This window comes from Chaetomium fimeti, assembly GCF_033439085.1.
Source record: "Chaetomium fimeti strain CBS 168.71 chromosome Unknown B0H64scaffold_3, whole genome shotgun sequence".
NCBI lineage: Eukaryota > Fungi > Ascomycota > Sordariomycetes > Sordariales > Chaetomiaceae > Chaetomium > Chaetomium fimeti.
The window spans coordinates 161,696-177,397 of record NW_026944331.1 but is presented as its reverse complement, the minus strand read 5'-3'; the positions used below and the strand labels follow the sequence as shown (position 1 = coordinate 177,397).

Below are 15,702 nucleotides of genomic sequence, written 5' to 3'. Positions count from 1 at the left end.
TTCGGCCTTTTACGCCCTTCTGAATGCGTGTACTTTATATTCGGATTTGTTGTACCGCTGTGCTGGGCGTCGATGCTGACGATCCTGTACGTTTTTGTTTCCCACATCGTCGAGTCTCTCCCGGCTTTCGTCCAGCTTGTGCAAGGGGCGATTTTGGGTTCCTTCGCTGGCATTATTTCACCAGGGCTGCATGCTGTTTTGTTCCTGGGTAGCTACGGATTCGCGATCCACGAAGCGGAGATGGCCCGGCGTCAGAAACCCTGGTACTACATATTGTAGCAAGAAGCTCCTACTGGGCGGAGTTCGGCGGTGGTTGTTTGGGTTGATTCTGGGTTGTAAATAAAATAAATCGAAGTATTCCTGACATATCCACTACATCTATTATGAAATAATGGCACCAGGTAAGCGTATTCATCACTTTACCAACACGCTCAACCCCTAGATGCCCCTGTGTTCCCTCACGAACCACGTAAAGCCGGCCATTTTTGTGGCTCCGCGCCATTTCCAACTAAAGCATTGTTTTTTAGGCTGCCTCACGATGTAGGGCAAAGGGGAATGGAGCGGTTCCATTGGTGGGGTGTTGATTTTGATACACTGAGACTGTTAATTAGAAATAAATCAAGAACTACAGATGAGGCCTTGGTGGGAAGGCGTGCCTGCACTGTAATAGTGCAAACCTGAAAGTCCATTGGGTGGCCGGAAGCCGCTCTACGTGCTGTCTGTCTATGCTGTCCTGTATCATCCTGCTAGAAGTAATGCGTCCAGGTCCAAAGGTCATGACGGAAAAGGAAAGAGGAAAAGGGTATCACAGCAAACGCCATTCTTGTCCGTCTATGGGGTGACGCCAACCCCGAACAGTCGAAGCACGGTTCAGTACCACGCCGACTTCTTCCCCGCCTCGATGCTGTCCACGATGGTGCACTTTTCCGTCTGGCACACCTTCCTCCTGTCTAGTCGCTTCGCCTTGGGCCCGAGCGGCCCCGCAACGTAGTGATACTCGCCAAACAAACGCCATTGTCGCGGGTCACTCAGGGGGTAGATGTCATCCCCCCATGGTCCTTTAAAATGGAACCACGAAGTCTGCAGATCTGGGTTCGAGGCTGCAGGTGCGAGACTGGTCTGGTCCTGGATTGTCGAGTTCCGCTCCTCGTCCCTGTTGACTTCATAGTCGTACCAGTAGGCATAGTTATTCAGCGAAGGATCCCAGAGCGGGCCCTTGTCGGTGATGTCCTTGAGCATCTTGAACGGCAGGACATACGGGTGCATCCCTGGCGACGCATACATGGCGTGGCTACCGACAGCCGAGTAAATGACGGGCCGTGCCGGCTTGCCATCCTTCTGCGATCGCTTCTCGAGAGCCTTCCAAAGATACGCCTTGCCGCCCGCATGCTCGCTGAGGAACATGGCCCGTGGGGTGCCATGCTGGAAGCGCACCATGCAGTGCTCCCAGTCGCCGACGTGGTTCCCGAAGCGGATATTGAGCACCGTCTGACCGAGATTGTAGCTGTAAAAGAAAAACCAGAACGCATCGACGATACCGGCTCCCTTGTCAACGAGCACAAGGACGGCCGGTGCCTTCGAGTAGCCGCTAAGGCCGGGCTTGTTGGCCTCGGTATCCTTTGGACCAGTCCACACAATCGGGCGTTGAGCTTCGGATACGGACTGCCTCCGGCGAAGGCCCTTGTGTCTGTGGGATGACATCCTGGGCGGGACTATGCGATGCGGGGGGTGGTCTCTGTCGACGTCTTTCCAGGAAGAATCGTCGTCGGGCCGCCGCGGGGGGTCTTGTGCGCCGTCATCCCCGTCATTGCCGTCTGAACCATCGTCTTCGAAAGGTGCCGGAATGGAAAATCGGCTATGGAGCCACTCCGGCCTCGACTCCACATCATCCTCGCTCGTGGCGAAGACTGTTCCGTTCAGCGCGTTGAGATGCTCCATGTTCCCAGGATCCAAAGGTTCGGTTGTGTTGACCAACGAACCCCTCAGGTACGGTTTCATGTGGCGGACATGTTCGGCGATGTCGGACGGCCAGAAGTGTTCTTCCGAGTAGAGATGCACCAGTGGTGCATGGTCGATCACATAGTCAGGCACCGCTTCGAGGATACGTGCACCGCCGGTGCTGTGCGCGCGGGGCCCGCGCCTCGAGTCTTTCTCCGCCGGAGCCGTCTCCCAGTCACTGAGCCCAACCTTCGTCCCAAACACCCAATATGTGCTCAATCCGAGGGCCAGCGACTTAAGCTCGTCCAATGTCGAAGGCCCGTCGTCCGTGAGCGAAGGCGCATCCCATCGTATGTGTTGTATGCCACAGAGTCCCAGCCAGCGGCATGCCTGGCGATCGACCCAGCTCGGCGACGTATCAACCCAGTTTTTATCTCGTTCGCGCTCTTCCGCATCGGGCGGTGTCGGGTTCAGGACCCGTGGTAGGAGCCAGAGCACGAAAACTAGGGCGGCGAGGAAGACGGTGGCGATCGTTACCCTGCGAGCGCTGTACGCTATGAGGGACATTTCGTGGCGGCGCGTGGGCCACGTAGGCGCGCGATTATCGGTGTGGGGTTCGAAGAATGGCGTTGCGAGGTGGTGTTTCTTCAACGGTTTTTGGCCTCGGGGACCGGGAAGGTCGGATGGAATGTGATCGGCGGTGAGGGAACAAAGCAAGTCGAGATTTGAGAGTGGAGCGGTCACCCGCTGCTGGTCGGGATGGTTGGGCGGGAGAGTAGCATCCGTTGTCGAGAGGAAGGAAGGAAAGCGGTTTCGAAGGCTCGAGGAAAAACGAAGCGCAGGATAATTGAAAGTCGAGATCGTCAAGTGGGATGCAGGGAATCGCTGGAACTGGGCTCGGCGTTGCAGTGTTGGCAGTGGGTGGTGCTGTCAGGAACGCAGGGGAGGGGCGATTGTGCATGTGCATGCGTCAGCTTAACTAGCAGTAGCAGTACTTATTTATTGCCGAAGGAGTGCGCTGAGCAAAGGTATCAGTACTCAAGTCTTGTCTCAGCGCAACATTTGCCCCACCACTCTCACCGGCTTTTGGAACAAATGACAGGTTCCACAACGCCCCCGTGGCTCCGAAACCCGGAGTTGCCGGTGTGCCAGACACCGGACGGTTCTGCATGTTTGTACGGGTTAAGTATAGCCTCGGGGATGGCCTCGCGGCCTGTGTGACTTTAAGCACCCTCTCGATTCTGGTCATCAGAAATGTCGTCCCAGTGCATTGGTGTTGGAGTCGAAGCACTCGTTCGGTCCATCCTGTGTCCAAACCGCGATATCGCCCCGCTGTCTCGTCGAATAAGCGCAGCGCGCCTCGCCCTCTTTGGCCAACCCCGTCTCCCTCCTATCCTCGGGACGTAGTTCCGCTCCGGTGATCTCAGTCCGAGTATCCTTTCCTCCCGTCTCTTGTCGCGCCATCTCACATTCCTTGCATAGTCCTGTCGTAGCTTTTTCCGGCGGCGCTCCTCTTCCTCATCTTCCACCATGAGCTTGTTCTGCCTCGTCTCCAGCGGCTGGACTGTGACCTCGTCCGTCTCGCCGCGTTTCCGTTTTATGGCAATCAAGTCCTCGAGGAAATGGGCTTGCGGTTGTCGTTGGCCGCTCTTGTCGCCGCCGATGTGGACATAAATGCCCCCGTTTCGCTTGTATCGCTCGGGGATATCCTCCTCGGAATAACCAAAGCCCAAAAATACACCTTCCGACATCATGCCCCGCTCTTTTGGCGCCAATGTTGCCTCCTGGAAGTTGATCCTCGTCGCACTCGCCGCGAGCAGATCCATGTTCTGGGGGAGGTGACGGAGGGCTGGGAGTGGCGTCGGGTCATCGTGAGGGGTGAAAATCATCTCGGTGCCGATGTTTTCGCACCATGAGCCGCGGAACACATGATTGCGGTATGAAACGATCGGCTCTTTTGAGTGCAGCTCGAGGACTTGGATTTGCTCCGCTGGCCTGTGGCTTTTTTGGCTCTCCGTTTGCCCCTTTTTCTCGGTTGATTGCGCAAGTAAAGGGTCGATCGGAGGGTCTGTCTGAGTTTGCGGCTGTGGGACGCCAACCGTGTCGATATCTACTTCTTCGCGCTCCGGGGGCTCTTCGTCGTCGGCATCTTTGTCGTCGAGGAGATCTGGGTTCGAGGTTTGGGGTTCCGGCGCGTTGAAGAGAGGGTTGTACCACACCCTGTATCCGGTTCGCGTAGTGTGGGCGACGTCGTCGGTTCTGCGCTCGAGGAAGTCGCGGACCGAAAGATCAAGGGTAAGGTAGTAAGTCTGCTCTGTGAGTGAGCGTTTACGAGAAACCCCACAGTATTGCGACGCATACCTCTGTTTCCGTCGTTGAGTATTCGTACTCCCACCCGTCGTCGTCGTCGGGCAAGACATTCGGCTGACCTCGGCCGTGGGACCCCATTGCGAATAGATTTCAGATTTTGTCGTTAATGTATTCGCCGTTATTATTCGCGATGTATTGAGTAGTGGGTAACGGTCTGGAGCGGGAATGCGACTTCTCGGTGCTGGATTGAGTTGACCGGAATAAACAGCGACAGAGCGAATCAACGCCAAAGAGCTGACGGTCCCTGGGCGATCAATGGGAAATCTTAGCGGTCGCTCAAGGCAGAACCGGGACCCCTGCGTAGGAGTTCCACATGGCGGGGTAATTGCGATTGACGGACCCTGCCCCGCCATTGAACTGCCCTGACGGAATATTATTTCTGGGCTAACAGCCATCCGTCCCATTGACTCACTCCCAAGTTCAATCCCACAGTCAGTCACTAACCACCAGACGGCCGTGGACAAGCACCCCGAAGATGCCCAAAGTCCACCTCCTCGATTATGTCGCCGGAAACGTGCGCAGCCTCGTCAATGCCATCGAGAAGGTTGGTTACGAGGTAGAATGGATCCGATCACCGGAGGACGTCAAGAATGCTGAGGTACGGACGAGCAATTACTGCGACAGAATGCGCCGAGAAGCTGACTTCTTGTTTCCTAGAAACTCATTCTCCCCGGTGTCGGTCACTTTGGCCACTGCCTGTCCCAACTTTCCTCGGCCGGCTACCTCCCCGCCCTCCGCGCCCACGCCGACGCCGGGAAACCGTTCATGGGAATCTGCGTCGGACTGCAAGCCCTCTTCTCCACATCCGCCGAAGATCCCGACTGCCCAGGTCTCCGCGTCATCCCGGGGGCACTGGACCGGTTTGACGACTCTGTGAAGGCGGTCCCGCACATCGGGTGGAACAACGCCTCATGCCCCACAAACCCTACACTCTATGGCCTGCGCCCCGACTCCAAGTACTACTACGTTCACTCATACAAATACCCGTACAATAAAGGGGAGCTGGAAGCGCTCGGCTGGGCGGTTGCCACTGGTACATATGGGAATGAAACGTTCGTTGGGGCCGTGGCCAAGGGGAATGTGTTTGCGACGCAGTTCCACCCCGAGAAGAGTGGTGTCGCGGGGCTGAGGGTTCTTCGTGCCTTTTTGGATGGGTCAGGCGCGAAGGCTCTCGCGGACAACCCGCTCACAGGAGTCGATGCCGGCGTGGACGAGATGATTGCGAACGAGGGCTTGACTCGGCGTGTGATTGCCTGCTTGGATGTGCGGACAAACGACCAGGGTGATCTGGTGGTGACCAAGGGGGACCAATACGACGTACGGGAGAAGTCTGACGACCGATCGGTACGGAACCTGGGCAAGCCGGTGGAGATGGCGAAGAAGTATTACGAGCAGGGGGCAGATGAGGTCACTTTCTTGAACATCACCTCCTTCCGGGACTGCCCAGTTGCCGATCTGCCAATGTTGGAGATTCTGAGGAGGACATCAGAAACGGTGTTCGTGCCCCTGACGATCGGCGGTGGCATCCGGGACACGGTGGATGTAGATGGGACAAAGGTGTCAGCTCTAGAGATCGCGACAATGTACTTCAAGAGCGGAGCGGACAAGGTGTCAATTGGGAGTGACGCCGTGATCGCTGCCGAGGAGTATTATCGGGGTGGAAAGGCTTTATACGGCAACACTGCCATCGAGCAAATCAGCAAGGCCTACGGCAACCAAGCCGTCGTCGTGAGCGTGGACCCAAAGCGGGTGTATGTTCCCAAAGAGGATGCCACACGCCACGCCACCGTCAAGACCAAGTCCCCAGGTCCGAAGGGAGAGGGATACTGCTGGTACGCGTGCACGATAAAGGGTGGACGAGAGACCAGGGATCTTGATGTCGTGGAGCTTACCCAGGCCGTCGAGGCTATGGGCGCAGGGGAGATCCTGCTCAACTGCATCGACAAGGATGGCACGAACAGCGGGTTCGACCTGGAGCTGATCTCACAAGTTAAGCAGGCCATCAGGATACCGGTCATTGCCAGCAGCGGGGCGGGCAACCCAGGCCACTTCTTTGAAGTCTTCCAGGAGACACCCACTGACGCTGCTTTGGGGGCTGGCATGTTCCACAGGGGCGAGTACACGGTGCAGCAGGTAAAAGACCACCTCGGTGAGAAGGGATTGGCGGTGAGGAAATTTGAGGGCGAGTTGTGAGGCCACCAACAGCCAAGCGCAAAACATGCAATTTTTTGGGTATAGACAGCTATAGTCGGTTCGAATTTTGTACATACATACTTGACTCGCTGACGTGAACGGAACGTGCACCGATTTCATGATGCTTCCAAGGAAGTGACTGGCCCAGCATCAAACTAAGAAAGAGAAAAACGTCCCGGGAACAAACGCAAAAAGATAATGACCGCTACCAAAGCCGCTGATGCAATCTCCGGAAAAAACTTTCGCCATACCCTTCCGTTGCCTAAACCTCCATACCCATGAACAGCCATCGGTTGCTCACAACGTCGAACCCGGGCGACCAGAAGTCAAGCGTGGTGAGCGAGAAACCGGCCCACTGCAGGCCCTTAGTCAATCCCTTCGTTTCCTCCGCGGGTATCGACCGCTCGATGCAGATGACCATGTGCGAGCAAGCAAGCGGCCCCTCGGCGAGCTCAATGAGAGCGACGAGTCTGTCAAATATGTTAGCATATCCACGGGAACTACAAAAAGGGAGAGGAGGGAGAGAACGTACGCCTGCTTCAAATCGCGAGTGATGGCGTGTGCATCGAAGAAAACGAAGAGCGACTTGGTTTCCCGGCCGGCATCTTCGGCGACGAAGCCGCGGAAGCTGGAGCCGCCGGCGTAGTCCCAAATCTCCAGCCAGCCGAGGACCCCGCCAGGGGCACCGAAGCCCCGACCGCCCATCATGGTTTCATCCGCGATAGGGAAATCGGCGGGGGGCGTCAGCTGGCCGTAGTGCCCGACGGCCTGAGCACGGCCGTCGTTCCGGGTGGCGTTGTTGCTGATGCGGCTGCTGTAACTGCCGTTGTTGTCGTTGTAATAGTAGTTGTCGTTATTATGAACACTGGCCAGGCCCGAGCCCTGCAGCGCCACGTTCCTCTCACCCAGAAGCATGGCGCGCAGTGTCTCGCAAAAGAACCTCTCACATTCTTCCCTGATGCGCAGTGTTGCCCCCCCTCGGCGGCGATGCCAGGCACTACTCGTGGTGTCGGTAGTAGTGCCCGAGCCGTGACGACCGACGCTGTGCCCGCGCGTTGATGATGACCTCGCCTTGGGGGTCAGCGCGAGCTGGTTGGTCGACGTGAGGGCCGCGAGAGGGGGGCTTGATGGCGGCGATGGAAGTCCCGTCGAAGGGACCTCAGGAATACCACTCGGCCCCTGTGAGCCCCGTAGTGCAGTAGTGGAGGCCCTTCAACGAGGCCGTGGACGAGTCCACAACGTAGCAGCTGGCGAGGATATTGGCCTGGCGGGCAATGTCCTCGCCATAATTACTACTATGGTTCGATTTCGGTGATTTCATGGGCGCCATTGTTGCTGGATGCCAGGGTGCTGATTGGGAAATCGGGTATTGGAATCGGGTTCGGGTCAATTCGACCGATCGTCGATGGCAAGCGTTATCGATTGAGTATTTCGAGGTGGTGGAAATAGCAGGTTGATGATAAGTTGGTTGTTGGTGTGCAAGCTTGGAGAAGTCGGTGGCAAGGATTCTGGGCTTTTATGGGTTGGGCAGACAAAACAGAGTTCAGTTAACTTTTCTGAGGGAAATCCAGCAGCCACAGCAAAAGTGGAAGTCTTGGCGTTGGAGTGCGCATCACGTGGTGTGAAAAGCGGGGCGGTGGCTAACCTGCAACCAACCAACGCACTTTGCCGCACACGTTTTCGGAGACTTGGCGGATCAACGGCACGAAATTCAACGGCTCAGCAAACCATTGCTTGAAACCAACATTGTCGGATTTGCGCGGCAACAACCGGATTTTTTATTTTATTTTTCATGTTGAACCACCTAGAAGCCGACCAAACAGTGTGAGAAAAGGGAGAAGGGGACGGGGCTAGACGTCCAATCAAGAATGAGATCCAGCAGCTCAACCCGAACCTCGCCTCTGTCAGTCAGTTTGGGCTCACATATTCTGGCTGAGAGGAGGACTTTCCTCTCAGTTCCATGTTACACCGACTCGCTTGCTACCGTCGAGGAGGAAGCCAAGACGTCAATGCTCTTGTGCGGCGGTATCCATGTTTCGGGCCGCAGTGGGTCGAGGCGCCCAACGCTCAGCGTGTTGCCCCACTGTTGGCGACGTCTTGCATCTCCGCGAATATCAGCGAACACAGGGTTCAAAGTGGTCGACTCTTCTGCGGTTAACGGTTCACCATTTCGATTGTGATTGAGACGGCGTTCGGCATTGGGCTCGGAGTCGGACACCGGCCGGCAGTTGGAACAGGGATCGATTGGCCCCACTCTGCAGGGAGAACGGACAATGCGGGGAGTGTCAGGTGGTCGAGCCCCGTTACCAAACCATGCTATTGCGTCAACACTTTCCTAGGACTGACGGTAAATAAAGCTCGCACGGCGCTCTTTGGTCCAATGAACTCCGAGGGGTTTCGAGGCCGTCTGGGCCGTCTTCCAACCAAATCCGGTCCTGTGTGCCAGCTCTGTTGTCAGGCGACTGATTCCGAAATGCCGAAGTGAGCCCAAGTTTATTGGTCGTGTGAATGAGAGACATCAACATTCCGGACATCCCGCGAGGAGGCAATAACACTTACCTTTAAACCATCGCTTGACTACCTAGCTGGTTAATACTAGAACAGTATCTTTTCGCCCCTCGCTGTTCCATATCAACGCCACAGCTCTATCAACGCCACAGCTTTTGAGCCAAGCCGAGTCCTGACAAAACCACCCATCAACAACAGCAGCATAAGTCAACCAAAGCCATGTCTTCCCGACGGACCAGCGGGCCAGCGCCCGCACCACCAACCACCAAATCCCTTGCCTTCCCACGTTATCTCCTTCCTTCCTTGCGCATTCCCTTCTCTCGGCGCCGCATCTCCGAACCAGCAGTCCAACCCAGCTCAGATCCCCCATCCCCGACAAGCAGCACCAGCAGCAGCTCCGCGGTCCCGTCTCTCTCCACCTCCCCAACCTCACCCACTACCCCCAGCACTCACCGCCTCTCCCGCGCCCGCCCAGACACACTCCGATGCAAGAACTGCGCGACCGACTTGGCCTTCCAGACACAGATTGTCAGCAAATGCTTCCACGGCCGGCACGGGCGCGCCTACCTGGTGGCACCAGCACCACGGACGTCCCCCGAACAGACCGGCCAGACCAGCTCCCCAGCACCCACCACCACCACCACCACCAACTCCCCACAACCCCCCACCTCCCCCCTCCCACCCTACGCCGACGACCACCACAACAACGCCAACGACAAAGTCGGCCCCGGCCCCAACCTGATCAACATCCGCTTCGGCGCGCCCGAGGGCCGCCGGCTGATGACGGGGTACCACGTGGTCGCCGACGCGCTGTGCGCGGTGTGCGGGGCGACGGTGGGGTGGAAGTACGTGGCCGCGGAGCAGGCGGCGCAGGCGTACAAGGTGGACTGTTTCATCCTGGAGACGAGGCGGGTGGTGGGGTGTCGCGGGTGGGAGGATGCGGATGTGGATGGGGATGGTGGTGATGGTGATGGTGCGGTGGATGGGCAATCCGCCGGGGTGGGGGCTGGGTTGGCGCTGGATGGGCGGCTGCTGGGGGCAGGGGGTGAGGCGGTGGGTACGGAGGGTTGGGGTGCGGATTGGAGGGGCAAGCGGGACGAGGAGCTGGAGGCGGTCGTGTTTGACTCGGAGGATGAGGATGAGTGCGAGGATATGTTTGCTGGAGTGTGGGATGCTAGTATTGTGGCGTGGCGGCGGAGGAGTAAGGCTGGTAGGGTTTGAGGGGTGGGATAGGTTTGGGCCTTTCTTTTGATCTTGGATCCGCATTGGTTTTCCTACATTCTTCCCTTTTTTTCATGGTTTAGGACTGGCGTTTGGGACACGAACCGACAGCATCAGATTGGGTCGCGGAACGGAGAGATGACATCGATACCCCCGGGATGGCAGGTAAACGGGGTCAGTCCATGGCAATGGGCCAAGGATAGGAATCATGACATGTCAATAACGTCTTAATACTCTTACTCACAGTGCACTAAAGGGATGATGGCTTGAGCTTTTTGCTTTCTCAAAATGTTGCCCGTAGCAGCTATGGAACTAAAACCTCATATTACATGCTGGGAAATGAGAAAGCCTTTATCCACAGCAGAACCCCTCAGAAACTGCCCCCTCGCTCCGCGCCAGACAGCTTAGTTAATAGGCTCCTCGGCCACATAGTGCAGGTAGGCACCCAGAAGCTTGATGCCCTCGATGTAGTTCCGCTTGTCTAGCTTCTCGTTGATCGAGTGGGCGCCATCCGTGGAGCTGCCCATGGGCAGGAGGAGCACGTTCTTGCCCGTCGCTTGCTCAAAGGTCAAGGTCACTGGGATGCTGCCACCTTCGCGGGTGAAGTCGGGCTTGACACCCCAGACACGCTCGGTCGCCTTGGCCGCGGCCGCGAAGTTCCAGTGGTTGGGGCTGGCAACCCACCAGTTACCGGTGTGCTGAGGCCATACCTTCAAGGTGTTCTTGGAGCCGAGCTTCTTGAAAACGCCCTCGACGTAACGGCACACCAAATCGTTGGTCTTGTCGACCTCCATGTTGGGTACCGTCCGAATCGAAAACTTGCCGGTGACCTTGGCGGGGATGACCGTCTTAGCGCCAGGGGCCGAGAAGGCACCCTCGATGCCGTGGAGCGAAAGCGAGGGGTTCCGCCACCGAGCCATGAGCGTACGCTTCTTGTCTTCAAAGATGGTCGTCGTGCTGCCGAGCGAGGCATGGAGAGTCTCCATAGTGAAAGCGATGTTGTCATAAAGACCCTCCTCCTCCGCCGTCACGGGGGCGACCTGCTCGACAATGCCTGGGATCAGGATCTTGCCGTCAGTATCAACTAGCGAACCCATGACGCGCACCAAATCCGTCATAGGTTCCTGAGCGGTGCCACCAAAGACACCGCTGTGGAGGTCGGCACCGGGGCCCGAAACCTCGATGCTGTAGTAGTTGCACCCACGCAGCCCGTAGGTCAGGCACGGCTTCTCGGTGCCGAGCCAGTAGTTGTCGCTGATGCAAACGGCATCGGCATCGGCAAAGTACTTCTTGCCCTCGGCGTTGATGAGGTCGTCCAAGCCGTCCGACCCGTACTCCTCCATACCCTCGAAGCACATGAGCAGGTTCACAGGGAACTCGATGCCAGCAGCCTTGTGGGCGTCGATGGCGTTAAGCCAGCCCAGCACGGGGCCCTTGTCGTCGGTCGAACCACGGCCGCACATGCGCCCATCCTCCTGGACTACCAGGTCAAACGGCTCCGTGTCCCACCCGTCGCTCTTCTCGGCCGGCTGAACATCATAGTGGCCATAAACGAGAATAGTCCGCTTGTTCTTGTCGTTGCCGTACCGGGCGAGCACGACAGGGGGCAGGTCGAGGTCGGTGCCCTCTTGCTTTCCTAACTCGCGAAGCTCAGCAGACGCGCCGAGCTTGGTCAATTGGTCGGCCAGCCAGTGGCCCATGCGGACGACATCGGGGCGGCGAGCAGCTTCGGACGAGATGGAGGGGATGGCGACGGCCTCGCGCAGACGCTCGATGAAGGCGCCGGACAGGGCGTCCACCTTCTGGAAATATCCGTCGAGTTGGGGTGCCATTTTGCGGGCTTGGTGGGCGCGGGTTGCCTCGGTGATGTACGAACGCGAGTTTCTTGTTGACCTCGAGGCTAGGGGGGGCTGTGGGCGGGTCCGTTGGAAACGACCTCGTGGTGATGGGAAATAGGCGGTGCTGATGTTGCGGTAGGGGACACAACAGGGAGAAGACCGTCTCAACAAGTAACCAAGGGGTTTACTTGAAGTAATCAAGTTTGGTGGGGAGAAGAGGGAAGTGCGGGGCATTGCGATGGAAGGCGGCGCGTGGAGGGGCACCTCAGCTTAGGTCTCCCTCACAGGAAGGTGCATGTCCAGACCTCAAAACTGCCGTGGATCCCCGATTCCAGAGCTCTGCAGCGCCCCACTCTCGCGATGGAGCTTGTCCCTGCAAATGCTGTCTTTGTTTATGGTTGAGTATTAACTTGACCATTAACCCCCGACATATACACATCTACGGTTAAAATATTACATCACGAAATGTTTTATTGGCTCTAATTTGTCCTCGTTAGAACGCCTCTTGTCAAGAGTGCTGTCTTGACCATATCGAAGCTCAGGGTTAGGGCTTCCCTATGTGTGGGGGGACGGAGCGAACTGACGGCTAGGAGCGGCTTTCGATGCGTGCGCGGGTATCCGAGGCTTCCGTTCAACATTTTCAACAACCCACAAGCACAAAGTTGAGAAGAAATGTTTCAAGAATCTTCGTTCATCGATTCCGTTTTATCAAACCCGCAACAGCTAATAATAGCCGATGGCATAGACGACGCATTGTGCCAAGAAGCAAAATGGTAGCTATTCCAAGTTCAGAGGCCGACAATTGTGGCCTGAAACAACGCTGTCGGCATTTGTTGACAACACCATTGGCCCGAAAACTCACCTCCTCACGATAAGCGCCCACCGCGCCACAGCAGCCGCCAGGTAGTGAGACCAGACGCATCGTGACGGGAAACCACTTTGTCTGCTTGGCTGGCCTAGGCTGATATGCCACGCTAGCATGCTGCATGGATCGATCACAAAACAATCCGGGCCGTTCCCGGCGCTTGACGCCACAACACGCCCTGTCCAAGTCATGGCAAAGTCTCACATTTCCCATGTTGAGAATCCGGAACAAAGGGGCGGTGGGTTTGGTAGTGCCGATCCCATCCCTTGGGACCGGAGAATGGATTCCCGGTGATTCGGGGTTCCAGCCCAAGGAGAGAAACAAAACAGGGTGTGTTTGGCCATAGGGTCCCACGGTGTGATATACGGTCACTTCCCGCCAGTCCTAAGCCCGGCTACCATGGCCCAACTTATGGGACCTAGCACAGCAGCTGTTGATCGCTCTTCTCAGCCGCAAGCTCGGGTAGTTACTGCGCCTATTTCTACCTTTAAACAGCTGCTCCGTCACCGCCACAGCTCGATCCCCGCCCCAGGTTTTAATTGTCTCCTCAATGGCAGCCTCGACAACATCGGCAACGATGACTCGGCAGGCTTACGATTTGCCTCTAAGAAACTATGTTGCTTCTCCCGGTGTCGAAAGTTCATCCACGGCCGCAACGCAATCAACGACCAGTGTTCCAGCCCCGTTCCCCGGAGCTTTGTCTTCCATCGTTCTTGGGGGTGATGTCGACAAACCACGCAACCGGGCTCAGTCCCGGTCGAGCACCAGAAACAAGAGTAGCGCTGGGATCAGTAGCACGGCGCGAAGCAATACTCCAACACCCCGGGGATCGCCCTCAGAAAGCAGGCTAGAATTACTCCAACGCAGAGACCTCAGCCCAACCACTCACGCACTCGATAAAGTCCACAGGTATCTCTACTCCATGGCTCCGCCTCGTCCCATGGAAGAACTAGCCAAGGAGAATCGCAGCCTACACCAGCGCATTGCTGCTCTACAACGGACCGAGACCGATTTACTCGACGAAAACCAGAAGCTCGCTCACAGGCTGTCCTTGATCCAAAAGCGGCATGATAGTCAGCAGCGAGGATGGAAGGAGGAGCTGGTTACAAAAGGGAATGAATTCGAAGCCCGCATCAAGAATCTTGAGCATCAACTTTCCCAAAAGGAGGAGGAGCTCTCACAAATCGAATTTGGTCGGGCCGCGGAAACGACCTTGAGCGACACTGATATTACCTCCTGGTTTGCAACAAAGGAGGACACCTGGCGCCAGTGGGCGCACGATTTTGCCCATCCGGATCCCAACAGGGTCCGGCCCGGTCTCCATCCTCTGCACTTGCGTGAGCTTTGTGAGGGTGTCAAGACTTTCGTCCAGCTCACAGATAATGGGGAACTCCCGGAAGAGCTCCTAGCTACCCCCGACGACGGTGTCCGACCCGCTCGAGCTCTTCTCCATGGGATGCTAACAGACTTCATCGTCTCGGAAACGCTCGAATCGCCATTTTGGGTGTTCGACGTCATCTCTACTGACACCTTGGAACTAGAAAGTCCCATTGTTCCGCGCCTCAACTCCATGTCGCCAATCGGGTTTCGGATGGATCTTGCCATGTGGAATTTCAACATTGCTCCGCCGCGTCAGGCTAGGTCTCCCCGACCGGTCCCAGTCGTTGACCGCCTCGCGGGGCCCCAGGATGCGCGGAAACCGCCCCGGCTAGTCACGTCAACGCAACCCCCGAGTGCCTTCACGGGTCCAGTACTAGGGCTTTCTGGCCGAAATCTGCCGTCACGGCAAGCAATGGAAGGTCTATATCAGCTATTGTCGGACCGTACGTTTTGTCTAAACCTCACTTTTCCCCGGCGGGGCGGACCTTTTGCTAACATGGAATCCAAACGCTCTTAGTCCCTAGAGGAGGCCGCAACGCAAATTCATGGCGCGCTTCTGTTATGAAAAGTTTCTGTGACGGTGGAATGAGCACCGAAGTCGATGGCTTCCTGTTAACCGAGAGTTCCCACGCTCCGGCCCAGGCCAGGATCAAGTACGCTGGACAACTCAAAGACAGGTTCCTCAGAGGCCCCGCTCGATTCCTACTTCAAGACCAGGAAGCAACTGGGATAGAAAAGCTGGAACACAGTCTGGCGCAGGAAATCGATGCGGCTCTGCGCTTCTCATGCCAGCTGTGGTGCCGCCAAGATACTCCTCTCGTTCGCGGCCTCCATGATCTTTCGGACGGGGTTTTCAATTCCAATAGCAACGACATACACCTGTATCAAACCCAACCGACTGCTCACGCCAAACGAGTTATCCAAGGGGCTCTCGGGACTGAGCCACCCGCCTACCACGATGGTCACCCGGTGATCATGGTTCTCCAGCCGAGCATTGGCGTCAGCACGATCACCGACGCCAAAGAACCAGCCAAAGACGCAAAGTCCAACTCAAGGGTGTGGGCCAAAGCTACTGTTCTGGTGGCAACGCCGAAAGTTCCTGCGCAAGAGCCGCCCCCTGCAGGTGTACAGCCGCCCGCATCCCCGGACGCCGTTTTTGTCACGGTCGAACCCCCTATTCCTCCAGCATCTCCCTCCGGCTCGTCGAGCGTTGCTGGGGAGTCGTCGAATCTGATCCTGCCGAGCATAGCCTTCGAAAATACGCCGCGACCTTTGAAACAATCGCCACCTCTCCCGCTACCGCTTGCTGGCTGAAATACCGACCTCACGAGGAGACCACGCATCACCCACGTTATACGGAGCAGTTACCTTGCTGTGGACTCTGGAATC

The 15,702-nt window shown here is 57.0% G+C and overlaps 6 protein-coding genes across 6 annotated transcripts; 3 read left to right on the top strand and 3 right to left on the bottom strand.

Moving 5' to 3' along the window:
* Nucleotides 1–870: 870 nt before the first annotated feature.
* Nucleotides 871–4,386, bottom strand: B0H64DRAFT_415976 (uncharacterized protein; the record flags this gene model as incomplete). The annotated part of the gene is made up of 3 exons (XM_062805133.1): nucleotides 871–2,441; nucleotides 3,230–4,247; nucleotides 4,300–4,386. 3 exons carry the CDS (start codon nucleotides 4,384–4,386, stop codon nucleotides 871–873), a joined length of 2,676 nt encoding a protein of 891 aa, XP_062660137.1.
* Nucleotides 4,387–4,678: 292 nt separating this feature from the next.
* B0H64DRAFT_337970 (uncharacterized protein) lies at nucleotides 4,679–6,530 on the top strand. The gene is made up of 2 exons (XM_062801174.1): nucleotides 4,679–4,906; nucleotides 4,966–6,530. The coding sequence occupies exons 1-2, from the start codon at nucleotides 4,784–4,786 to the stop codon at nucleotides 6,499–6,501; spliced, it is 1,659 nt and encodes a 552-aa protein (XP_062660136.1). The 5' UTR covers nucleotides 4,679–4,783; the 3' UTR covers nucleotides 6,502–6,530.
* B0H64DRAFT_423093 (ornithine decarboxylase antizyme-domain-containing protein) lies at nucleotides 6,531–8,076 on the bottom strand. The gene is made up of 3 exons (XM_062805595.1): nucleotides 7,742–8,076; nucleotides 7,034–7,680; nucleotides 6,531–6,971 (listed from the first exon to the last, which is right to left on the bottom strand). The coding sequence occupies exons 1-3, from the start codon at nucleotides 7,829–7,831 to the stop codon at nucleotides 6,764–6,766; spliced, it is 945 nt and encodes a 314-aa protein (XP_062660135.1). The 5' UTR covers nucleotides 7,832–8,076; the 3' UTR covers nucleotides 6,531–6,763.
* A 1,031-nt stretch (nucleotides 8,077–9,107) lies between these two features.
* Nucleotides 9,108–10,432, top strand: B0H64DRAFT_105783 (yippee zinc-binding/DNA-binding /Mis18, centromere assembly-domain-containing protein). The gene has a single exon (XM_062797720.1). It carries the CDS (start codon nucleotides 9,229–9,231, stop codon nucleotides 10,228–10,230), a length of 1,002 nt encoding a protein of 333 aa, XP_062660134.1. The 5' UTR covers nucleotides 9,108–9,228; the 3' UTR covers nucleotides 10,231–10,432.
* A 77-nt stretch (nucleotides 10,433–10,509) lies between these two features.
* Nucleotides 10,510–12,348, bottom strand: B0H64DRAFT_389636 (uncharacterized protein). Its single transcript, XM_062803350.1, has one exon. It carries the CDS (start codon nucleotides 12,300–12,302, stop codon nucleotides 10,635–10,637), a length of 1,668 nt encoding a protein of 555 aa, XP_062660133.1. The 5' UTR covers nucleotides 12,303–12,348; the 3' UTR covers nucleotides 10,510–10,634.
* Nucleotides 12,349–13,510: 1,162 nt separating this feature from the next.
* B0H64DRAFT_318754 (uncharacterized protein) lies at nucleotides 13,511–15,627 on the top strand (the record flags this gene model as incomplete). The annotated part of the gene is made up of 2 exons (XM_062800405.1): nucleotides 13,511–14,760; nucleotides 14,937–15,627. 2 exons carry the CDS (start codon nucleotides 13,511–13,513, stop codon nucleotides 15,625–15,627), a joined length of 1,941 nt encoding a protein of 646 aa, XP_062660132.1.
* Nucleotides 15,628–15,702: the final 75 nt, after the last annotated feature.